The 26,368-nt window shown below is 37.1% G+C and overlaps 2 protein-coding genes across 4 annotated transcripts; one reads left to right on the forward strand and one right to left on the reverse strand.

Moving 5' to 3' along the window:
* The first annotated feature begins 10,730 nt into the window (after nt 1-10,730).
* On the forward strand, nt 10,731-13,884 carry LOC120082539 (putative pentatricopeptide repeat-containing protein At5g37570). The gene is made up of 2 exons (XM_039037751.1): nt 10,731-11,981; nt 12,500-13,884. Exons 1-2 carry the CDS (start codon nt 10,940-10,942, stop codon nt 13,147-13,149), a joined length of 1,692 nt encoding a protein of 563 aa, XP_038893679.1. The 5' UTR covers nt 10,731-10,939; the 3' UTR covers nt 13,150-13,884.
* On the reverse strand, nt 13,688-25,640 carry LOC120082547 (developmentally-regulated G-protein 2). 3 transcript variants are annotated; one of them, XM_039037764.1, is made up of 13 exons: nt 25,508-25,608; nt 25,257-25,316; nt 25,073-25,158; nt 24,873-24,940; nt 24,146-24,222; nt 23,264-23,444; nt 23,012-23,068; nt 16,445-16,519; nt 16,181-16,300; nt 15,022-15,192; nt 14,541-14,654; nt 14,276-14,446; nt 13,688-14,102 (listed from the first exon to the last, which is right to left on the reverse strand). In XM_039037764.1, exons 3-13 carry the CDS (start codon nt 25,140-25,142, stop codon nt 14,007-14,009), a joined length of 1,200 nt encoding a protein of 399 aa, XP_038893692.1. In that variant the 5' UTR covers nt 25,143-25,158; nt 25,257-25,316; nt 25,508-25,608; the 3' UTR covers nt 13,688-14,006. The 3 variants fall into 3 exon arrangements, with proteins under 3 accessions (XP_038893692.1, XP_038893707.1, XP_038893701.1); XM_039037779.1 differs by having other exon boundaries at nt 25,303-25,316; nt 25,508-25,550; XM_039037773.1 differs by lacking the exon at nt 25,257-25,316 and having other exon boundaries at nt 25,508-25,640.
* Nucleotides 25,641-26,368: the final 728 nt, after the last annotated feature.

A 26,368-nucleotide genomic window follows, 5' to 3' on the forward strand; every position in this document is an offset into this window, starting at 1 on the left:
ATTTTTATTTAGTCAGAAAAGAACCTAAGTATGTAGTTACCCAAATATTAGAACACTTCAGTGGTAGTGAATAATTTCTATATGATAGAGTTATTAGAAAACTTCAGCGGGAGATTAATAACATACGCAGTATGTTATTTTAGCTCTCGCGTCCCTAAGAGTTCACAGTCTGGATTTAAGTGATACTTCGTGTCACCCTAAGAGTGACCTCCCTTTGGAGAGTATTTTTTAGCTTAAATTTAGATTCGGGTAAATAAGGGGAAGTTGTTCGATCAGAGATCAAGTGTATGATTTCAACTGCCACGTCTCCACATAGTTCACACCGTGAGATTCATATGACGCTTCGTGTCACCCTAGGAGTGACCTCCCTTTGGAGAGCGGATATATGCATTAATACCAAGGTGAACAGAGGAAGTAGTTCATAGTAAGTGGGTGAAGGAAATGTGTCAACATATCCTGCGGTCTCCTCCATTAGTCTGAACTGTGAGATTCCTATGTTGCGTTGCTGGTTAGCTTTAGGCGGCCCTTTACTAGTCGTTTAACGACGGCTATCCCCACAGAGGGTTGTAATATAGGATTCGGTAACAACCCAGGCTTCAGTAACATGAATAGGGTTTTATAGTTCCGTCTTGGGTATTGTTTTCTATTTTCATAGCGATACTCATCCATTCTATAAGATCTGAAAATGGCGGGTCTACACTTACATAATTATTAATTGTTAATAATGTCTGACCAAAAGTGATACCTAAATGACTATCAGAATATGAGTTATTCTGGAGGTAATATTTAGTCAAGAATGTCTTGATGTAGTATCGTTGCAAAAGAATAATCTTGGGTAAATTATTAAAATTGGTAAAACTTGATTGGATATTTAAATTTCAGAATGACAAGTTCTTTAATACAAGTGTTGGTGTCAGATAAATTTATTGGGGATAATTAATTGAATTAGAAATCAAATTTGAACACGATACTTGTGATAAACAATTTGAGGTTTTTCTTAACTGAGGTCTATCTTCTCATTCCTAGCTCTAAAACACAAACGGAAATGTTCGAGATGTATATGATTGATGGGTCAAGGCTAATAATATAGCCTGTGTTTATATCCTCGTCAGCTTATCTGATGTGTTGACAAAAGAAGCATGAAGATATGAGTACTGCCAAAGAGATTATGGAGGGATGCCATTAAGTATGTTTACAACAGTTACATCAAAGTGGGGACCAATGTTTGTGAACATATCCTGGACATGATGGTCCACTTTCATATGACAGAAGTAAACGGTATCGTCATGTACGAGAGAAGTCAAGTTGGTTTTATTCTAGAATCTCTTCTGAAGAGTTTTCTGCAATTTTGAGTGCATTAAAGAATAAAATTTGACTACTCTACTCAATGAGCTACAGGCTTACTAGATAATGTTGAGAACAAAGGGTCTGATGCCAGAAGTAAATGTTACTACTACCGAGAAGTAAGGAATGTACTCCAAGCCTAAAGTTGCTTCCTCTTCAAAGAGTAATAGTATTCTTGTGAAGAAAGGCAAAGGGAAAAGGAAGAAGAAGCCTACTGGATTGAAAGGCAAGAATAGCGCTGCAAAAGGAAATGTTTCCACTGCAACGATGAAAGGCACTAGAAGAGACACTGCCTTCAATATCTTGTCGAGAAGAGAGCAGAGAAAAGGTAACCAGGCTAACTTGACCCTGGGACCATTTGCTTAGCTCATCCAGTGGGAGAAGTTGCTACTTGGTTTTAATTGTTAAAACTTATATAGAACAAATTGTATATATTTTTGTGTTAAATGAAATGTTCATTTTCAAAAATTATGTTTATTCTAGCAACCTCTGTTGAGAATCAAATTGTTAAATGTCATTTGTAGATATTCAAATATCTAAATGGCTAGATCAAAGTATAGAAAGTTTAAAGATTTCTAGATCTGACTGTTAACAAAGAGTTGTTGAGACAGGTCAAATGCATCTTGCTCAAAGAGTTGAGAGTACCTCAATGTAGTGGGAGGAAAGTGTGCTTCTTGGCCATTATTGAGATTAAGATGCAATCCCCTTATAATTTTATCTAAAGTCTATTATATACTAAAATGTTTACAATAATTCTCTCGGCTAAAGTGTTTGAGAATTACCTAGTAAGACTAGGAATACTAAATAACCTAGGGCAAGTGGGAGAAATATCGGGTATAGAGATACCGAATGATAAAAGATGGGTATGGGATGCCCTAGTTTATTGTATTTCTCTATAAAACTCAGAAACTCAGTCTTATATATTCGATGTATAAATTACCACTAGAGTTTTAGTCCAAGTGGGAGTTTGTTGGGTTTTATGTCCTAAAACTCGTGGTATGTAAACAATGAAGCTTATTCTGATAATTCAATAAAGGTATTATTGAATAGATCTATTGCTTGAATAGAAATCCAATAAAACTAAAAGTCCCTTGACTATTGAATGAGTACTTGAACTTTATGTGGAGACATAAAGGTGGATCAGGTTCGAGTAAATAGTCAAAATGATCTATAGTACATGGATAAGGTTGGGTACCTTATTTTGGTAACACTATTGGATACGGTCTGCTCTGTAGTTGTACAAGAAGTTTTAAAATGCTACAAACGAAGTGATCCTAATTCGTTCATGTTAGACATGAGGAGTGGGGGTGTCCTTGTGCAAAAGAGTTTGTACAAGATATGACCATGAAATGAGTCACTCTTACTTTATAACGTTGTTTACTGTTTAAGACTGACTATTTCAAAGCGATGACCTAGGTAACTTGACCTTAATCTTGAGCTAACTATGAACTCCTGTTTATCTGGGATTGCCCTTAGATTTGCATAGGTGAGGGTTGGCTCAACAGCGCCAGCCTAATATGACTGTCATTTCAGGGGTAAGACTGGATAGATATCTAGGGACATAGGGTGCAAGAAGAAATTCACTTCTACCCGCTTTAGAGATAGTAGAGAAGTTGTTCCCTTAAGTGTTGATTCTGGGGCTTGAACAAGAGATCCCACCCTCTCATTTGGCATGAAAGAGACTTGGTTTTGTGATTGGATCACAAAACAATTGTTCATTAGGGGATCAGTGGGGACTTAAGGAACAAGAGGTAATTTTGGGGGTAAAACAGAGATTTGACCCAGCCGTTATTGCGAACAACCTATAAAGGGTTAACTTACTAATCATGGTTATATCGAGTGGACATAATATATCTATAGTGAGGGGAGTTCAATTATGGGCTTTAGTGGAGTGACCCATTAGTTAACGAATGGGGGTTAGATCAGTCTAATGAGTTTAGTCGATTAATCTCGGATCATTAGAGCCCATGATTTGTAGATCCATGAGGTCTCCCTACTAGCTCGGAAATGGATTAGCACTAGAGTAGTGTGATAAGTTAATTTGAAACGTTCAAATTAGAATCAAACGAAATTGAAGAAAATGTATTTAAATATGATTTAAATATATGAAGATGAATTTGTGTAAAAATTTAATTTAATTAGACAAGTTGTTAATGGAGTTTCTAATGTGCTAAAATGTTTTATGAATTTTCTGTAAAATGAAGCTAACCCTAGAAATGATTGTACCTCCTTGACTATGGATGGTATTGGCCAATTCTTTATAGCTTCAACCTTGAGAGGATTGGCTTGAATTCCTTTTGAGCTAATAAGAAAATCAAGGAAAGAAATTTTGTTATTTAAGAAAACACATTTCTTCAGATTAATGACTAATTGATGAGTGTCAAGAGTATAGAAGACATCCTGTAAATGTGATAAATATTCCTTTGTACTCTTGCTGTAAATTAAGATATCGTCAAAGTAAATAACAATAAACTTATTTAAGAATGGTAGGAATATTTGATTCATGAGTCTCATGAATGTGCTAGGTGTGTTTGATAATCCAAATGGCATAACCAATCATTCAAAGAGACCTTCGTTTGTTTTGAATGCAGTTTTCCATTCATCTCCTAGCCTAACTCGAATTTGGTGATAGCCACTATGGAGATCTATTTTGGAAAATACTTGAGCACATGCTAATTAGTCTAGGAGATCACCGATTCTAGGGATGGAAAATCTGTATTTTATAGTGATTTTATTTATGGCTCGACTATCAATACAAAGGCACCAACTACCATCATTTTTTGGGGCTAATAAAGCAGGAACAGCATAGGGGCTTAGGCTAGGTTGGATGTGCTGTTTTTTTAGGAGGTCTTCGATAATTTCATGAAGTGCTTTGTACTTGAATGGGCTTATTTTGTAATGGGAAAGATATGGAAGTGAGGCACCGGGTATCAAATCAATGTTATGTTAAATGTCCCTTAAAGGAGGTAAGCCCTCTAGAATTTTGGTGAGGTTGGGAAAATTGGTAAGGAGATTTTCAATCCTGCTGTCTACAGGATGTGGTAAAAAGGGGGTAGTGGAGAGATCTTTAATCATTAAGGCTAAAGTAAAGGATTTTTAATCATTAAGGCTAAAGTAAAGGTAGGTGCTATTTTTAGAGCTCTTTTTATAGACAAAATGGAAAATAGGTTGTCTTTATCTCTTCCTAAAGTGGAAGAGGAAGTTGTTGTATGATCTTGGAGAGGTAATAGAATAACCTTCTTACCTAACCAATTGAACTCATGTAATTTCATGGCATTTGTGGATGGCATTTATGTCGTATTGCCATGTTCAGCCAAGAAGTAGATGACAAGCATCCATTTCTATAACATCATATATGATTTGATCTTTGTAGTGGGCACCAATGGACAAAGCCGCATATTTCATTAATCACTGTTTCACCACCTCTTTTAATACATCCGACCTTATATGGATGTGGATGTGGATCAACTTTAAGTTTCAAAGCCTAAATTAGCTTTTCCGAAACCATGTTCTCATTGCTGCCACTGTTGACGATAACTATGCACATTTTACCTCTTATGGTGCACTTTGTTTGAAATAATGAATGTCCCTGGGGGTTTCTCGGAGTTGTTGGGGATAGAAGTATTTTTTGGATAACACAAGATAGTTCATCTCCAATATCCGGGTTTATTCGAGCTATATCATCCTCTTCTTCTAGCTCATCTTCTTCCTCTGAATGTGCTACTTGGATTGTTAGAGTTCTTCTTTTTGGGAAGTCATTTGATAGATGTCTCATTGTCTGCACCTAAAACATTTACCAAGGTTAGGTCTGTTATAAGGGTTGGAATTCTTATTTGAAAGATTAAAAATACTTCCCTTTGCATTCGTGTCTTGTTGTGGAAGGTTGTCCTTTGCTGTGCTTGAAGAAGAGTTTGCTATAACGGGACGTGTTTGAAGCCAAGGTTGTCCTTTGCTGTGCTTGAGAGACTTGTCATTGGATGGAGATGTGTCTTTTCTCGAATATCTTGTCGAAGTCCATCAAGAAGCCGAGCTATTTGTTGATTTTCAATCTCGGCCAGGTTGTTTCTTGCACTAAGCCTTTGGAACTCTTCCGTATACTCTTCAATGCTTCTTGACCCCTGTTTGTAATGTTGGAATTGGCTGTACAACAATCTTTCATAGTTAAGTGGAAGAAATCTTTTCTTCATGAGTTTAAGCATTTTTTGCCAACTTTGGATTGGAGGTTTTCCATACATTTTCCTATTTGTTTGGAGTTGATCCCACCATGCGGACGCTCCACTTTTTAGTTTAAATGACACAAGTTTTACCTTTCGATCCTCGAGGGTGCCCATATGGTCAAAAAAAAAACTTTCTACCTCCTGCACCCAATCGAGAAAAACTTCAATATTCATTCGTCCATTGTAAGTAGGGAGGTCAATCTTCATTTTGTATTCAGAATCTTGTCTCCATGGAGGTCTTCTTTTCATTTCCCATTACTGGGGCCAATATTGTTCCAAGTCTTGATCATTTTCTTAGAAATCTTGAAAGTCTTGATTGTTGTAGTTAAATCTCTATCTGTAAGGTTGGCCAACTGGCATGTTTTCTTAATTTTGTGTGTCTTCTCCTGAGGAATCAGAATTAAACCCTAAAAGATTTTGTGGCATTATTATGGTTTATTGATGAGGCCTAGGTTGTGGTCTCCTTTGGTCAATCCCTCTTAGTTGCATGAGTCTTAGAGGGATTCTTAGATGTTCTTGAATTCTAAGAGGGCCAAAATTTTGAGGAACACGGTTCTGTCCACAAAAAGTTCTTCCTCTTTGATGGTTACCTCTGAATTCTTGGTGCAATAGAGGTCCCATAGCCTTAGTTTGGTGTAAAACTCCTCTTTTTCTTGTTGTTCTTGACTACTTACTTCTTTTTCTTGAATATTGGCTTTAGTCTTGTTTGATTTGTTGTTTTCCTTTACAATGGAGTTTAAGGTCTGCTACATCTCAGCCATGGAAGTCTGTATCACATTGAAGTTGTTGATCAAGGTTTCTATGGCATCTTCAACTTGGTTTATACGGTGGTCCATGGATTGGGGGTTGGATGCTTCCGCGTTAGTGGGGAGGGAAGAATCAATGAGTTTGCTGGAATTTTTTCCAGTCATCAGGCCCAACTTCGTGGCTGCTTTGATACTAGTTTTGATGTAACTCAATTATTGGAGAAAATCTTGAAGTAGAGTATTATTGATTGTATGAGAATTATAGAAAATGATACCTTTAAATAGACCCAAAGGGAAAGGGTTGTTTCACACCTAACTAACTAACTAATTATAATCCTAGAAACCCATTAAATAGACCCAAAGGAGAAGGGTGTTTTCACACCTAAACTACAAAGAAAACAAATTAAAATTACAAATTAATACAAATGAAAATTACAGATATTCCCAAAATGTCCCTACATCAAATACTAACATAAAATAAAATAAATTTGTCGTTTAATAAGGGACCTTTAATATTAATCTTGTTGTTTTCAAAACTTATTAAAGAAATATTGTTGTTTTGAAACTTATTAGAGAAATATTGTTGTTTTGGAAATTCGAGGGTAGAAGTCGAGGGTTGAGGATTCGACTAATGTAGAGATCGAACATTGAGAACTCGACAAACAAAGAAAAACTTGGAAACAAGGGTTGTCGAGGGTTGAAGTTTCGACATACATAAGTCGAAACTTCAACCCTCGACAAGAAAGATAAGTGGGTGAAGCAGATTGTAAGAGAGAGCGAGATTGTAAGAGAGAGCGAGATTGAGAGCGCGAGATTGTGAGATTGAAAGCAAGATTGTAGGAGAAAGCGAGATTGCAAGCGAAGATTGTAGGATGGGACAATCTCCAACGTCTATGGAATGTATGCGTCTCGCTCTCTCCTACAATCTCGCTCTCTCTCACAATCTCTCTCTCTCCTACAATCTCACTCTCTCTTACAATCTCGCTCTCTCTTATAATCTCGCTCTCAATCTCACTCTCTCTTACAATTCAAAATTCTGTTATTGTTGTTATTTTTTCATTAATGATTACTAGCTTTTTTTTCTCATTGGTCATGTGTATATATATATATTTCTATGGAAAGTAAATAAATTTATTGTATATTCAATTTTTTTTATTATAAAGTTGTACATTATTCTTTTAATTAAGTTGTACATTATTCTTCTAATTAACTTGTACATTATTCTTTTAATTAAGTTGTACATTATTCTTCTAATTAACTTGTACATTATTCTTCTAATTGAGAAACAAATATTTTTTTAATTGAGAAATAAATATTTTTTTTTTTCAGATCAGGGCTTTAAACCCAGGACCTGTTGATCCCGATGTTTTGTACGACCAGTCCATTCATCGATCATCTGTTGCATGGTGAGATCGTACTACTGGAGAAATATCTTACAGGCGTCGAGAGGCAGTTCTCCAGCGCACTATCCCGCTCCACCCTCGAATACTACTGCTACTGCGCATATCTGGATTCTATGGGGTTGCCATATTAGGATTTATTCATTTGGACTGACATCTGATCACAGCCTTGGTCGAGAGATGGATGCCTGAGACGCATACATTTCATATGTCTGTTGGAGAGTGCACTATCACTCTACAAGATATAGAAGTGTTGTTGGGGTTACATGTTGACGGTGAGTTGGTCACCGGAGTGATGTACGATGACTGGTTAGAAGTTTGTCAATTGTACCTCGGTGTGACCCCACCTGCCGACAAGATTAAAGGATCGAGGTTAAGTTTAATATGGTTAGGAACACAATTTCGTGAGCTCACAGATGGTGGAAGTCTGTTTTTCAGATAAATCAAGTCATTTTGTTCACTTGATGTTCCTGCCACTATTAGCTAACCTCCATGATGCGGGCGGTATTCATGGGGTAGAGCATGCTTGGCATGGTTGTATAGACAACTATGCAAAGCAACAAGACCTGAGGTTTGAGAGATAGATGGGCCTCTCATACTTTTGCAACTATGGGCTTGTGAGCGATTTCCAACAATGGCTCCACAGCTACAACATGTTAATGACACTCAGTTGGTTGGACGAGCCTATGCTTCTCGGTATGTTGTTTTAATTCAATTTAATTTTTATATCACTGATCTACTTAATTTAAATTATAAATTATCAATTTAAAAATTTAGGTGGAGAGACAAATTTTGTGACTAGGACAGCCACACATGTAGTCAGCCAATATAGATACATGTTTGATCTGCTTCAACCTGAACAGGTACGTTACACTAAACCTAATTGATTATTTTATACATATTTTTATTGTATTTGTCTTTAATATTCTCTAATATAATATTTTGTGTTTCAGGTTATTTGGGAGCCGTACAAAATTATTATGCAAATTTTTGTACGAATGGTCAAAACATATGGCAGACGATAAGTTCTCTCATATGTTTTCACATTGGTGAGTGGCATCTTCCTGACAGGGTGATGAGACAATTCGATTTTCAGCAAAATGTCCCATCGCCTTGTAATACTGAACCCGTACTGCATGATATTGACTTAAGGACTGGAGATTGGTTCAAAAAAGTTGCACATTTGGTAGTACGATGGCACTATCGTGCAAGGTTTATTGCAGTGGGGGTTTCTCTTGAACAGTTTGACACAGATGTCACTCCAGAATATATTCATTGGTATAATAATATCATAAGGCGCTACGTCACTCGTCTGAGAGCAGCTGTGGGTCATCTGGTAAATGAATATTATCTAATTATTTTTAATTTAAATTCGTTTTAAATATTGTCTAATTGTTTTATAATTCACAGAGATCGAACAACCATAGACTCCGTGAGGTAGCGAATGATCCGAACCAGGTTCTTGCTATATGTAGTGACAACCAAAGCTATATGGAGGAAATTCATTATCACCAGCTCCTAGACGTAGAGGACCTGTTCGGGAAGAGGATGAGTTTGATAAGGTTGCCCATAATGTGGAAGAGTTGCCCCTATGATGCAGACGTAGAGTCAAACTGATTAGTCTGATGATGATGATGCCAGCATTTGGTTCAGGACATTATGACTCAAAAGCTAGTCCTTCGTCTTCATACGTGCATGGACATGGTCAGGGTCGTGGAGAGCATAATGAATATTTATATTATGAAGCGCCTGCAGAGGTACCAGAGCAACATCAAGAAGAATTCCGGCAACACTCAAGTTCGAAGTCGACGACGACAACCAGCTCGAAATCGACGATTGTCCGCCTTATGGGACACATTGATTTTTGAATTATTTTTATATAAATGAGATATTTAATTTACATTTTTTTTTATTTTTATAGATATTATTTTTTTAATTTATTCTTTTTATATATTTATGAATAGTAATTATTTTGATACAGAAGCTTTAAATATCACCGACATAAATAATAACATCAGATAGTCTAAATCTAAAGTTAGGTAAAAAAACTTCAATATTCAAATTTTACATATTTTAGATAATAATTTGGGGACATAATAAATCAAATCAACACTCAACTTCACATGCAAGTCTATTAAATAAGATTGTATTATTGATATAAAGAACAGAAATTTTAATCACAGTAGTGAGGTCCATAGTTTAAAAGATTTTACAATAATGATCTTGAATTCCTTTTGTACATTTGGTTACCAAGATTTTGATGGAGTTTTTTTTCTTTTTTAAAAAAAAATATAAATAATAATAAAATATTTTTAGAAATTGTTTTTATAAAATGGAAAATTAAAAACAAAAAAGAAAGAAAGAAAGAAAGAAAGAAAGAAAAGGTGGAATGTGTAATAGTTAAAAAAAAAAGAAAAAAGAAAAAAGAAAAAGAAAAGAAATTTGTATGGATATCTCGCTCTCGCTCTCACTCTCAGTCAAAATCGCGCTCTCGCTCTCTCTCTTACTCTTCCCTCTTTCGTTCTCTCCCAATACAAAATTATTTTTAACACATCAAATAATTATGATTGTATGAGGAAGGTCTCCAGAAGGTCTCCGGAATGAGGAAGATCTTTCGTTCTCTCCACATCAAATAATTATGAGAAGGTCTCCGGAATGATAATTAAACAAACTCAATAATAATGTTAGGGCAAGGTCGAGGGTTCAAAGTTCAACGTGCAAATGTAAATGGAAAAGGGAAGGTCGAGGTCGAATTTTCAACCCTCGACTTATTTAAAAAAAAACAACAATAATATTTTTACAAATAGTTTGAAAACAATGACAATATCTTTTTAATTTTCCCTTTAATAATTGTCGCCTTGGGGAATAGTTATTTGTGAGCTTCATGACATGAGTGTTTAAAGGGAAAGATTGAAACGATACGTTTAGAAAACGAAAAAATCCAACGAACCAGATGGTACCACGCTTGCAAACCTATGGAAAAACAAATTCAAGCTGGCAGTTGTGCTTTGTATTTTTTCTTTTTTTTTTTTTTATAAAGTATAAATATTTTTTTTATATTTAAAAAGACTGCAATTTTGTAATTCTATTATTTGAATTATATTAATTATTTATCATTCTTTTAAAAACCGTAGAATGGGTTATCCTTGGTATAAAAAGGGCTGCTTGCCCCTTGGATAATACAGCGAAGAAAAAGATTCCTAGAAATTATCTGAATTGTCATTGCTTTTCTATGAGCGCCAACCTTCTTCGCCCACTCCCAAACCTCAGCTGGTGTCGCATAAATTCATCCATCATTCATCAATGCATCAACTTTAGCCAAAATGTCATCGAACTCAAACAAATTCACTGCCTTCTGATCAAATCTCCAGCCGAACCCCATCGTGTCCGCCCTCTCTTGGCCAAGTTACTCAACCGGCTGCTTCGGCTTCCACCCGACAATCACTTCTATGCCCGCCACCTGTTCGACGAAATACCCAACTGTACAAATCAGTTCACTTGGACCTCTCTCATTTGCTATTATGTTCAGCATTACCATTTTGGCCAATCCATATCCTTGTATGCTAGAATGCAGCAGGCAGGCGTTCTGGAATCTGCATTCACCTTCTCATCGGTGCTCTCAGCCTCCGCTCGTATGCCCGCGATATGTGAAGGAAGACAAGTTCACGCAAGGATCATGCAGTTGGGTTTCTTGAGTAACAAGATTGTGCTAACTTCGCTGATGGATATGTATGCTAAATGTGGATTCATGCTGGATGCTAGGAATGTGTTTGTTGCAATAGATGATAAAGATATTGTTGCTTGGACTTCTTTGATTCGTGGATATTCTAAGCTGGGAATGATGGATGATGCACAGGAGTTGTTTGATAAAATGGAGCAGCGGAATTCATTTTCTTGGGCAACTATGGTGGCTGGGTATGCCAACTGCGGCAACATGAAAGCTGCAAAGCAGTTGTATGATGCAATGCCAGAGCAAAATCCTGTTTCACGGCTTGCTATGATAGCGGGTTATGGGAGGTGCGGCGATGTAGCAGAGTCCAAAAGGATCTTCGGTGAAATATTGGTACCAGATTCATCGTGTTGTGCGGCAATGGTGGCTTGTTATTCTCAAAATGGGTATGCAAAAGAGGCCATTGAACTGCATAAGAAAATGAAAGAAGAAAATTTGGAAACCAATGAGGTAGCGTTCGTAGGAGCGATATCGGCTTGTGTTCAACTTAGGGATGTCGAGATGGGAAGCAAATTAATTGACCAGGTTGAAGAAGGTTGCTGTGGTAAGTTCGGTACACTTATATTCAGCGTTAAAGGTTTCTATCCTAGCACATTAAACCTCTAAAGACCATCGCTTAAGTTTAACTCATATGATAGAATGTAGAATCAAGTAAGGGGATTGATTTAAAATCTATAAATCAATAGAAGGCTAACAAGGATCTTGCTTGATGCAAAACTAAAAGTTTTCTTGGAGAAATCTTGGAGCAGAATTTTATTGAATTGAAATTGTGATTGAAACAATGACATTGTTCCCTATAAATAGACCTAAAGGAATCGGGCGATTTCACACCTAACTACCTAACTAACTAACTAACTAAACCTATCCTCCTTTAAATAGATTTAGAAGAGAATGGTGGTTTTACACCTAATCTAAAAATACTAAATTGAAATTTTAAAACAAATAATAAAATATAATCATTTTAGTAATTCTGAAATTTCCGAAATATCCTACATCATTGTTCTAATCTAAAATCCAAACGCTAACATTTTGTTGGTTTTTTCGTACATGTTAAAATTGCAGATCGGACTCTCTTCGTCTCCAACGCATTGATCCACATGCATTCGAAGTTCGGTAATATAGAAAAGGCACGAGAAGAATTTAACAGAATGAAGGATAGAGATGTTGTAACTTATAGTACGTTGATCACAGCCCTGGCTGACCATGGAAAAGCCATAGAAGCATTGGATCTCTTCTCCAAGATGGAAGAAGAAGGCATAAAGCCAAATCAAGTTTGTTTCACTGGTGTACTAAATGCATGTGGCCATGCAGGGATGATTGAACAAGGATGCAAGTATTTTGAACTAATGAGTAAGGATTTTGGAATTGAGCCGCTAAAGGAGCATTATGCCTGCATGGTTGATCTCCTTGGAAGAGCTGGTGAGGTTGAAATGGCATACAGTCTTATTAAGGGTAAGGTGAGGGAAATTGATGCTAAAACATGGGGGTCATTGCTAGGAGCTTGCAAGATCCATGGTAATTTGGAGCTGGGTGAGATTGCTGCTAGACATCTATTTGAAATGGAACCTGAGAATACAGGAAATTATGTACTTTTGGCGAATACATATGCTCAGATGAAGGAATGGAATGAAGCAGAAAAGGTTAGGAACATGATGGTTGAAAAAGGGATCAGAAAATTTCCAGGGTATAGCTGGATTTCAAGATCTTCGTGAAACGGAAACTTAAATTCTTGACAAGGTTGTACAACATATAGAATAAGGTCGTAAATTCTTCTCCTGACCTAATTCATTGTTCTTAGGGTTTGTGTATATGAATATTTGGCAAGTCAGAATTAGTAGAAAAATTATGTAATTAGAAAGCTCATATAAGGCAACATGTTCTTAAATTTATAACGGTAACACCTTGATTCTAATTCATGACAAGAACAAATGATTCTACTGACAATTAGCTATGATGTAAGAAGAATAGAGTTGATTGAGTAATTGGATAATAGTAAGTTAATTCCCTTTTTACTCCCATTTGTATTAAAACTTTATAAATAAGAGTCTTCCCCATCATGTATGGACAATGAATGAATAATACTTTTCCTTTGAGAATTCTCCAACATTCATCCAAGCCTACTCTTTGGAACTCCCCCATAAAAGCTGTGTTAATTTCTTATATCAATATATTATAAACGCAATGCTATAAGAGCACAAACTGGTAAGAATTAGACAGTAATATGAATGGGTGATTCGAATTCCAACCATATCATCAAGCCAAAATATAAAACTTTTGGCATATCTTTCATAATTTTTAAAAACATGGAATCGAATTGTAGTTCTAGTACATCTTAACATCTAAAATACAAAGGATTTCTTATCAATAACTTCCAATTATACATTGTGGTCTAAGAAAGATTTGCCGATGTTGAGCAGGGCCCGGTGAAAGCAACATAATAAATCACATCATAATCTTCGTGGATTGATTGGGATATAAAACTAACCGGATATGTCACACATCTTCAATGAATAGTAGCTCTGCTTCAAACAAGCACTCCAGATTAACTTGGTATCATCTAATGCTGTAATTATGTCTTTAAAGGAGCCTTCTTTTCTCTGTCAGATATCCGAGCTGGACCAGTTGTATGCGACTTGAAACGACCTCTCCCTCCCTCTTCCTTTTCCTGAAAAATTCAAATTGCAGGTGTCATATACACAACCAAAATACAATAAAATATTTAATAAAGTCAAAATGAAAAGTGAGGAGTTGTTATAGGTCACAAAATGTTCGAATAATTACACTATGGACTATGGAGCGGTCCCAGTTAAATTAGCAAAGACGAACAACATTCTGTACCTTTTTCTTAACAATCTGAACCACATCCTCGTCATTTAGAACATGACCAAGGCCACAATGCTGTGGATAGTGGCGCGCACTTGTACCCCATACAAGCACGTATTTCACATCTTTAACCAAACTCCTGTGGATATGATTGCAAAAGTCCTCAACTGTACAGCCACCTCTATCCTAAAATTACATTCATGGAGAAATGACAACAAAAGGATTAAAACAAATACATTAATAAATGATTTTAGAAGGGAAACGGGAGGGTAATGCATACAGCAGAAAGAACAACTGGATCTGAGAAGTCAGGTTGCTGGCCTTGAGGCTTGGTATAAACTCTAACAAGGCCCATCTCCTCCCACATCCTAGATAGTAGTCTGTCCAAGTTCAACTGTGCAAATAACAGAAAAGAGAAACTCATTATGGTAAAATCCATATAGACTGGCAAGCCACGTTTAAACAACATATTTACTGCTTAGACTACCTTGAGTTCACACCAGATATGTGATGTGAATGCAACTTAACTACAGGTTTCGGCACTTGGGTAATATTTTATTACATAAACAAATAGAAGATTAGAGAAAACCAAAAAGAGATTGTGCATGTCAACACGCTACAGTTAAACTCAGAAGCTAAATTACTGATGGAGATTTTCAAGCGCAAGGATGCAAGACATGTTAATATGTTGGTCCAACATGGATGGGCAGACATTAAAGTCTCCACTCAAACTCAGTGGAAACTAAAATGATAGAACATACCTTGAGATTACAACTAATGACAACTGAATTGGGCTGGCGGGCTAACTTGTCTACGTCATCAATACCAACAACATCAATCTTGTTGTAGACATACACACACTTCATGTACTTACGGTTCCCCTCAATTACATCAATAAGATCATCAACCGTGGCATCCTCTCGAAAGAGTACCTAAAAAATCAACATAGTGGTCATGCAGATTGTCAAATAGAAAGAATGGCGTGAAACTAATCTAATACCTTCTATCTATGCAGAAAAAAAGAATCATGCAGAAGAAAGGGAAAAATCGTTCACATATACTACTTAAGACTTCGTGACCCAAAAGGTCAACCTCCAAATACCTAGACGTTGGAACCATCTGTCAGAGGCGATCCAACTGTGCAGGAGTTTTGGGCTCCAGATGGAAATCGAGGGCAAAAGTACAAAGTGGAACAAAGCGTCAGTTTTCAAATTTGGGGGATAAACTATAGTTAGTACAATCAACTTAGTTTATTGCTATACAAGTAATTAGAGATATCGCAATGGAGAGTGCAAAAATGGATGAATCCACCTAGTAACATGGATACTACCAGACAACTTCCCTAAGTGGAAGTTCAAATTTTTTTTAAAAAAAAAGAGGATGCAAATATGAACTTAGCTTAAAAGTGAAGCCATATTTTACTTCTATGAGGTTGTAGGTCTGAATCCATCCACCGCACATGAATATATTATTCTAAGGAAAATAAAAAAAAATAAAAGATAAAAAAAAAAGGCCAGTCTGCAATATGATTGGGTGACATAAGTCGGATCTGTCCTATTTCAGATCGGCATTGATGCCAACCACGAGCCTCTTTTAAGGTCAGACTTAAGCCAAAACAGTTCAGTAGAACTTGTTTTTCTTTTTCAACAACTCTCCCTCATCATAGTAAGTGGAAAGCTTTTTATATGCACTCTACATCTTCCGTCCGTGGACTATCACATCTTCAACCAGTTCTTCCAGTTCAGTAACATGGATTTCCCTTGCTTCCCAATAAATAAGAAATTGAAGGGGGGGAAAATGAGAATATCGAAGGAGGTAATCACAGATAATTCAGTCATCAAAGGAAGGTTCCAATGCAAGGAACATAGATCAGAAATTAAGGATGAAAACCAGTCACCTACATTCAGTTGAAAGCTATACCTCTGCATTGTGAATTTTGTATTCGTGTAGAATTTGATAGCACAACTTCTCGTCAACATGTGTTAAAGGAAGAGTACTATTGAATGAAATACCTCCTGTTTTTTTCTTCTTGAAATATATCTGCATATAAGAATTAAAGCAGAGATAATTGAAGTGCTAACTGATTAACCTGAACAAGAATGAACGAGAAGAATTTTCTATTTCAGCCAAATTGAAGTAAATATGGGAACACCGGTAAAGAAACTAGCAAAGCCAAAAACTTACTTGAGGTGGTCTCTTGTTCAAACGCAGACCCACTGCTTCCAGTTCTCTTGTTAGAATCTGGCGATGGCCCTCACTCTAGAGATTACATAGAAATAGCATATCATGAGAATGTGTTAGGATCCTCCCTAACAAGAGAAAACTCAATAACAAGGAATGGACTCAAGAACAATCAAGCATGAAAATATATTGAAATATTAAAAGAAATAGTAACAAGATAATACTCAGCACATTCTAGAGGGCTGAGAAATCCTCTCTCAAATTCCCAATTAGGAAATCCCACTAAATTCTTCACACCTTACTCTCACCTCTCTTCCCCTATTTATAACTAAAATTCATAACAAACTTACTATCTAATTACTCATATGTCCCTTCTAATCTCCCTGATAATATTCCTAATATATTTCTAACTAGGGATCTTACAATACTCCACCCTTCAAAGACACCTTGTCCTCAAGGTGTGCTTACAAATCACAAAATTGGATAACGTTCCTTCTCACACTTTTAACACACTCTCACTACCAGCTTCCTTGGAAAAAATTGTCTTCTCTTTAGCCTTGGAAATAAATTGAATTGAGTAATCTCACTTGCATTCAGCCCATCAGACTACCCAAGACCCTATAGAGACTTCCATAATCTTCCTTCTCACAAGGCACGTGACCATTATTAACAACTTGTATATCCACGGCCCAATTCACACCATTTTCTTTAAAATTGCCCATGAGCTTCCGTCCAGCCCCTTTCCTGCCATTCTAACAAATGGGCATCAATTTCATTATCAAACTCAAGCCCACTGAGTTCCTTTCTTCTGTCTTCAAGAATCTTTGCGTGGCCAACTTTCCATATTTCCAGCACCTCCCCTCTGGCCCATAACCCATATTCCCTTAAGAACTCAACTTCCTCATTTATACTAGGTCGCCCATTTGAAGTTAATTGCGCCTTTTTAAGCAAATTCAGCCCGCTAACTAATTCAGACTTAATATTGTAATTTTTTCCAGTCCATGGCCCCACCTCGTGGGTGTGTGTTTTGTTGCTCCAATTTCTCACAAAAAAGGCTGCCCCTTCCTTCCACCACCTTCTCCATTGACGGTAACCCCTTTTTTTTACCATCTTTAGCGTCTTCAGCTTCCTTGCCCATATCTGCAACCTGACGCCTTACTGTCCGATCATTTGGTCGCCCTCCTCCGCCACTCAGTAACTCGATTACTGCTTCTTCAATAGTTTGACGGGGTTTATTCGCTACAATGAGATGATAGACCGCCATGCTTACCTCAAGAAAAGCCCGTCCTAAGTGCACAAATGACTTTCCAATGCCACTTATGGTAGCCAATAAATAGGTTATCTGCCAAATCTTCCTTCGCCGTCCAACTTGCCTTTCTGCAAAATTTCCCCCTTTTCCCATTTTCGCCCTTCCTCTACTTTTCTGATGAAATTTCCATCGTTGGCCATTGATTTTAGGGTTCAATTTTAGTCCCATAACCCTAGAATTATGGTCATGATTCCATTCCCCTCCTATTGCCCAAAAGGTTGACACGTAGATTGCACTAGGGTTAGACTTTTCATTTCCCTCCCATTTTCGCCCTGGCCAATTTCGTTCACTTTCCATCCGAATATAACCATGGGCTAAGTAAGCCCATAACCTTCGGGTTGACATTCCCTTTCCATTTAAACGTCTCTCCTATAAGATTTTGACACGTCAGTGGTCCCCATCTTTCCCACGATCGCTCACCTTCCTCCTCCTCCATCTTCGTCGCGACTTCTTCTACCATGAACAATCCGATTACACTCATCGCCAACCACCTTCACCTTCGTCATTGGATCTAGCTATTGTCCTCTTTGTTTTTGGATCCACCGTCATCTTAGCTACCGGTCAGCCTTCAAATCCGCCCACGTCATCTTCTTCCAATCTTTGTACGTAGCTCTGCCTCTCTTTGTGATTTCTTCATCAACTCCGGCCACCCATGCCATCGCCTCTGATCTTCATCTTCATTATCCTTATCTCTTCACTCTCGCACCTTGCGGCTTCTAAACCAACCTTTCTTCCAATCTTTTAGCCACCCCAGCCGCTGAACTACCAACGACTTCTTTTCCTTCATCCGACCGCCAAGTCGTTTTTCCAACCATTTGATAGCCGAAAAGTTATCCCTCCAACGTTTTTTCGTGTGTTTGCCAACTCCTCTTTTTGACAGTGTTGTTCTTCCTCCTTTAGGTGTTACTTCTGTCTCCTTCAATCAATGCATCCATTTCCAACAAGTTCTTATCTCCGGCCATCTTATCTTTCGTCACCGGCCATGGGTACGTGTGATCAGGTTTTGCATCTTCTTTCCAACTTCTTCATGAACGATCCTCCGATTCAACCTTCGTAAACTTGCCTCAATCTTATCTAGCATTATATTCTGATTCTTCTCTTTTCGTTACCCATGTTGGAGTTTCGCTCGATTCTTCGTCCTTTCCTACGATTGAACCACTGTCGGTCTTGATTTCCACTTCCAACTCGAAAATCTCATCTCGATTTTGCTCTACTCTTGGATCTCTAGAATTTTCTTGCAATTTCTCTTCATGGTTTTCTTCTTCCGCCATTCTACACTTGTTTATCTGCAATCCACTTTTGTGCTTGCTCCATGTCCATGGAGTTTCTCCTCGTTCCTCCATCTCACATTTGCAATCAGCATTCCATTGTAGCACTCACTCCCATGACCAACGAGCTTCTTCTTCCATTGCTAAAAAAAACATTACTCCCATGATTGAACGGCTCTAATACCAATTTGTTAGGATCCATCCTAACAAGAACAAACTCAATAACAAAGAATGGACTTAAGAACAATCAAACATGAAAATATATTGAAATATTAAAAGAAATAGTAACAAGATAATACTCAGCACATTCTAGAGGGTTGAGAAATTCTAGCACATTCTAGAGGGTTGAGAAATTCTATCTTAAATTCCCAATTAAGAAATCCTACTAAATTCTTCACACCTTTCTCTCACCCCTCTCCCCTATTTATAACTAAAATTCATAACAACTTACTATCTATTTATTCATATGCCCCTACTAATCTCCCTGCTAATATTCCTAATATATTTCTAACTAGGGGTCTTATATAATGTTGACTTAAATTACACCCATAAGAAGGTACTAACTAAACTAAGGAAATTACAATAAATTGATAGAACCCGGATATATTGAAATATAAAAAAGATATCAAAAATGCAAGATAAACCAAGTGTTTGAGGTACTTGGACCCTCCCAATCTTGAGATAACCCTCAAGCCCTAATTCATATGCCAAATATTGCTTGCCTCCTCCATTCCCTTTCTCCCTCTATTTATAACCAACAATTATAACTAACTCCCTATCTAATTCCTATTATGCTCTTAATACCCTAATAATCCCCTAATACTGATTCTATCATTACCGGCCCCTAAAACACACCTTGTCCTCAAGGTGTGGGTACACAATTTTTTTTTTTTTTTTAAGGAGTCATAAAAAAAAAACAACCACCCGAAGCTAATGTTAATATCAGCCCCAAAACTGCCTTTGAGAACGAATGGGCTGCCATTACTCCTTAAAGCCAGCCCATCAGCCCAACAAACAGCATGCCAAAATAACCCACGTGATGGCCAACTACCCAGATTCTTCTTCCTAACAACCCACGTGACTAGGGCTTCATTTCAGTTTCTTTTTAAAAAAAAAAAAATATTCTCTGCTTTTTCGTGAATCCCTCTCTCCTAACAACTCTTTTCGTGAACCCTTTTCACCATGGCCGCCCTTCACGAAGCTTGTGCCGCCGCTGGAATCAGTAAACGTTCACCTTGCTATTTTTTTTTTTTTCTTACGAAAATTGCAATGTCGCCATCTCCAAGTCCAGTTCCCCGGCCATTCACACGTTTGTCGTTGACCTCCATCAATGATTTCTTCACGATACTCCGTCGGTGCCTACTCTCGATTTTTGTCTCTAAGAATCAAAGGCGACCTCTCTTCGGACCTCTATGACACCACATCAATCCCTCTGCGGCCTCTTCTCGACCCTTGCATCGACCTTTCTTCCAAATTTTCATCTTGGCCCACACTTGCACATATGGACGACTGTCTCCGCTGGCTATTACTCTTCTTTGATTTTTATTTTCGTGTGAATCGTCCACCCACGCCACCGCTTCGCGGTTCTTGCGACGACGCCTCCAACTTTTCATCTCTACCCTTCGAAGCCACAATCGCCAACGATTTCCCTTGAAACGTCTTTGGCCACCGATTGCTCCTTGCCGGCAGATCTCTTGCAAACTCCTTGCCTCTTCTACTTTAAAACCACTCTCTGAACTTCAGTAAGTTTTCGAATGTCGTCGAACTGTCGATTGGCCCTTCGTCTTCATATTCTTCGGTAGTTTCCCCATCTTTTTATTCTTTTTTATACTGCTTTTACAGAAGCCATGTGTTCTGGTTTGTTGTACATATCTTCTCCTTTGCTTCTGCTCGGCCTTGTTTTCCCTCTTTTCCTTAATTTTTTTCTTCACATGATGATTCAGAGGCCTCGTTCTTTCTTCTCCCTCATTTGTTGGAGTGTTTTTCTCGTCCTCGATGATTGATTGTGCAATTTTTTGCACAGGATCAGTTTCCATCACATTTTTCTTTGATTCCACTGAGGCTGATTCCATAATTCCTCTCTCTTCATCGGTTGTCATTCGCTCTGATGAAGCACCTTGATCACCGCCCATCCAAGTCTCCAGGCGATATAAAACCAGATTCAACTGATTCAATATAAATTCAAGCTTCTTGCTAAGCTTTCTAAAGTGCAGATTCATCTTCTCCTCTATTTGAGCTTGCTTTTCTTCCACAGCGATCATTCTGCTCTCCATTTTTCCCACCATGCCCAAAAAACTGCTCTGATACCAAATTGATAGAACCCGGATATATTGAAATATAAAATAGATATCGAAAATGCAAGATAAACCAAGTGTTCGAGGTACTTGGACCCTCCCAATCTTGAGATAACCCTCAAGCCCTAATTCATATGCCAAATATTGTTTGCCTCCTCCATTCCCCTTTCCCTCTATTTATAACCAACAATTATAACTAACTCCCTATCTAATTCCTATTATGCCCTTAATACCCTAATAATCCCCTAATACTGATTCTATCATAAATATATTATAGGAAGTGCTTGTCAACTGCTTATAAACAGTAGAATTTCCAATAATATTAAATAATCCTTCAAAGAAGTAGCATATGTTGGTTGTCATTTTCAAATGGTTAATTAATAACATTAAGATACCCAATCACCATAGTACCAGTAAAAACTTTAAAAACAAAATCTTTCTAGCATATCTGGGAAATAATTGCTTGTGAAGAGACCCATGTGACCGTCAGGTAATTGAGAAGGGGCATTATTCTCTTAACAAAAACCATGCAAGAATATGTATAAAAGACTAGAAAATATGAATTGGTATTAGGCTAGGCTTTCGGACAAAAGTAATTATAGCAGGCAGCAGCTAACACATCCAATAAATTATAAGCACCAATGCACCATACAGTTATAGTAATTGAACAACTACATTAGATATTTTCTTGTTATTGTCCCAGATTTCCTGTGAATTTTTTTTAGATAAGAAACCAAACTTTCATTGAGAAAGCAAAAGAATGTACAAGGGCATTAAAAAAAATATCCCACGAAAGGAATCCACTACAACCTACAACTAAAAGAAAGGTAGCCAATCCAAAAGAATAAGACCTAACTGATACTTAAAATATGATTCACAGAAGCCCATAAAGAGGCATTAATCTCACAACCTCCTAGACCTCTTCCAGCGACCTCTAAACCCCCTAAAGATCCTACTAATATCCGTCACACTCCCCACAAAATTGAGAAACATGCCTACGATAACACTCATTCCTTATCACAAAAGGGGGAGTTCATCAGAATCTCCTCAATCAAACAATGACAATTCCCATTACACACCCACACCACCGCAAACACAATGAAGCACCAACTCCAAAGAGAGGGAGCAATTTGATAGCCCCATAAGAGATGGTCAAGATACTCCTCATAACATCTGCAAAGAACACACTATTGCGACCAAAACACAAAGGTAGAGTGTTGTTGGATAAGATCTTGAGTTTTCACTCTCCCATGCAAGATTTGCTAGGCAAAGAACCTCACTTTCTTAGGAATTCTAGTCTTCCAAAGGAAGGAAAAACTAAGGCTACCTAAATAGGAGAAAGGAAACAAACCAAATGGAAAAAAGAACAACAGGTGAACTCCTCAGACGGGAGAGGATTCCAAATCCTAACATCCATTCTCCCTAAACAAACCCTCTGATAAAAGATAATTGAAAGAAGGCCCACAACCTCCAGAGTATCATAATCAGAAAATGGGCGTAAAAAACCCAAAGTGGGCGAAGAAAACAAATCCTGGGAAGATAACATCAAGGCTACTGAATGCAACCTCATGTCAGACAAATTCAATTATACAGCCTTAATTTTGGTGTCGAACATTAAAGAGTGAAATAATTCAACATATACAAGAAAATTTGGTTAAAATCAAAAGCACATTCAAAGAATATGGCTGTTAAAACTTACTTTTGAGGCATCAAGAACCATCAAGACTAAGTCTGAAGACTTGGAAACGGCAATAACCTGTGTAAAATAAAGTTCATGTAGCATCCATGATATATTGAATATTTAAAAGGGAAGTGGACTGAGTGGCTAAAACAAAAGGACTATAACCAATTACTCTTCAAATAAAATAAACAAAACATGAGATTATACCACCTCAAATGGTTAATCATGTACTATAAGCCTACAACAAAAAAAAATTAGAAACTAATTTACCTGTCTACCACGCCCCTTTCCTTCAGACGCACCTTCAATAATTCCAGGAAGGTCAAGCAGCTGAATTTTGGTATCATTGTAGTGTATAATCCCAGGGATGCAAGTCAGCGTTGTAAACTCATAGGAGGCGGCTTCTGATTGAGTGCCCGTCAACATTGTTAAAAGTGTGGACTTTCCCACACTACAAAAGGAAAAAGGAGACTTGTCAGATTGATTCCTTTAATACAAACAATGCTATTCCATATATGAATAGACCAGGATTGCTTAATAAGTAACACGTACTTTAAGGCATAATGGAACCTGCAACTCAATTATAATAAAATTTGACAACCACATTAATTTTAATTAATTAATTAATTATTATTATTATTATTAATAACAACAACTAGTTTCATATGAATTTCCTTCGAGGAGGAGGACATCCAATAAAATTGGAATAATGCAACGACAATTAGTATATCCCCTCGCAAGGATGACATGCACAAAACTCTTGTTTATTATCAAAAGAAAAGAGAAGAACTATGCATGCATAATAAGAAAATATACATTATCCTTACAAGTTTATGGCAACATGAGCTTGTATCATTCATATTCATCACTGTCTATATGCATAAAGATAAAGCATTAAAACTTATGGTCATCAAGTTTATGGTGCCATTGTCAGGAATTGGTAGCGGTTAGTGTTGAAAATGAAATAAAAAAGAATAGTGTTGGTTTGGAGACGAACATCCACAAGATCTGAGCATATAGGTTCAAAAAGCTCTTATGGTCAAGTTTTGTTCAGAGCACCAAGCCTGGTGTCTCCTTCCATATCAAATTCAAGTATCTCTTTTCTACAGTTTTAAGAGAAATAACTATCGTAAAAGTGAGAACAGGAAAAACCTTGGAAATCCAATGAGTGCAACACGCCCATGGCCATATTTTGTAACTTCAAAACCCTCTCCACCTCCACTTGAACCCTGAATGCATCAGGTTAAAAATGGTAAATATGAAAGCCAATTTTTCACAAATCCCACCATACAAGGGGGCTAAGAAGAAATATCCAGGAGCATCTTAGCAAATTTAGCACGGACTAAAATAAGTAATATGAGAATTTTAAACACCCTGATTAATAATATCAAATTTATTTTGCTTGGATATCAAAACACTACAAAAATGTCTGCTTTGATAACATGAAATTTCATTCAAAAAATGTGTGTAATATGAACTAGATTTAGAACAAGTTTGGGATTGGAGTTGACCGTACAAGAAAAACACATAACGTTTGATAATAATGGTTTGGATTTATAATTTCTTTGGGAAGAAGAAGAGAAAGAAGAAGAAGATGATGGATTGCTTGAGTAATAATAAAAGAGGCTATATTGAATTAAATTTTGAATTAATCAGAAAACGACTCGTAGTAGGATGAAATTACTTTTAAGAGTTCCAAAAGCAACACCAAGTGCCTATTCGCCGAAGCACTAGAACGCATAGAAAACTATCAATTCCGAAACAGATAAGTGACAACACCACGAGGGAAGCAGATGCATTCTTCCGGGTCTCACTTAAACAAAGCTTACAAACTAAAAGAAAGAATCAGCAGACATGGAGGAACACAAGATATCCATACTTTTGGAGGCTCTAACAACTGCGTCCTCAACTTTGCTATCTTTGCCTTGAGCTGACCAAGATGATATTCTGCGGTTTGAGAAAGTAATACAAAAAACCGTTTTGAACATTTAGACCAGAAAAAGTAAATACAAATTGTGGTATATGCACAACTCACGTAAAAGGAAGAGACTGATGACAACAGATTAATGAACCAAGTACCTGTGGCCTTATTTTTCTGAGTACGAGCCATCTCGGCCTCGATTTCTTTAATTCTTTCAATTATTCCCATTTTGCTACGTCTTCAACTGCAAAACCACAATCGAAGCACCAACACAAGAAGAAGTAAGATATATGTTGTGTTCAACCGAATTTACCTTCAAGAAAACAACAGAAAACAATGTACGTTGATCGACACCAATGAATGCCTCAGTGGAGTATTGACTTCGGACCAGTCTCCGTTTTGCTGATCGATAAATTTCCAAAATAACAAAAGAAAATGAAAGAAAGAAGATCATAATTACGAATTCAAGTTCACGTCCAATTATAAGCATCAACGAACAGCAAGCTACAGTTATTAATGGATAATTCAGAAGGCTACAAATCAACCGGAAGAAGAAAGAAAATGATGGAGCAAATTAGTTGAATATGACTCACTGTGATCGACTAGGCGAGGATCCGTGGAGCTTGAAGGACGGAGAAGGGGGGAAGGAGGAAGAAAAGCGCCAGGCCAAGAACAAGAGAGCATGGCCAGACAGAGTAGGTCTTTAAAAATCAGATTTAACAGTACTGGGCTTTTCAAGAGGCCCAGTTTCATTCAAAATGTCTACTTTTATTTAAAATAATTTTAGGGTAAATGGGTCATTGCAATGGTGGAAATTATAGGAATGATAATTAAGTTGGACCTTTAATATTAATATTATTGTTTTCAAAATTTATTAGAGAAATATGGTTGTTTGAAACTTATTAGAGAAATATGGTTGTTTTGGGAGTTCGAGGCTAGAGGTCGAACGTTGAGAACTCGACTAATGTGGAGGTCGAACGTTGATGAACTCGACGAACAAAGAAAAACTTGGAAACAATACATAGGCGAAACTTCAATCCTCGACAAGGGAAATCTCGCGAATCTCGCTTAGGTTGTCGAAGATTGAAGTTTTGACACACATCCACCCTCGAGATTGCTGGTTTATTACTTTCTTTTTCCCTCATAGAGGAAATAAAGTAATGAGATGGTATACTACATGTATCTGGGTATACTATATGTATCTTTGTACTCGAGCTACTTCTAACAACCTATGCATTTTTTATCATTTCGAATTAGACGGAGGCTTGTAGGATTAACGTGAGGGAGTGGGATGGCTATATTTCTGGGAGCCAACTCCAGACGAATATGAAGCGCATGGATACAAGTTATGCCTTGGAATGAAAGACAATTCCAAATTAGCTTTGTCTACGAACAAAATTTTGTATATTAGGTTGTCGAAAGTTACACACATGTCGAAACTTCAAATCGATTAA

Source organism: Benincasa hispida, chromosome 1 (genome assembly GCF_009727055.1).
Source record: "Benincasa hispida cultivar B227 chromosome 1, ASM972705v1, whole genome shotgun sequence".
In the NCBI taxonomy this organism is placed as follows: domain Eukaryota; kingdom Viridiplantae; phylum Streptophyta; class Magnoliopsida; order Cucurbitales; family Cucurbitaceae; genus Benincasa; species Benincasa hispida.

Coding starts and splice junctions, on each gene's coding strand:
- LOC120082539 (XM_039037751.1), top strand. CDS start 10,940: ATGAGCGCCAACCTTCTTCGCCCACTCCCAAACCTCAGCTGGTGTCGC. Junction 11,982..12,499: donor GGTTGAAGAAGGTTGCTGTG/GTAAGTTCGGTA, acceptor TTAAAATTGCAG/ATCGGACTCTCTTCGTCTCC.
- LOC120082547 (XM_039037773.1), bottom strand. CDS start 25,142: ATGGGAATAATTGAAAGAATTAAAGAAATCGAGGCCGAGATGGCTCGT. Junction 16,301..16,444: donor TGAACAAGAGACCACCTCAA/GTAAGTTTTTGG, acceptor TCTTATATGCAG/ATATATTTCAAGAAGAAAAA. Junction 14,655..15,021: donor TCATTAGTTGTAATCTCAAG/GTATGTTCTATC, acceptor TTATTTGCACAG/TTGAACTTGGACAGACTACT.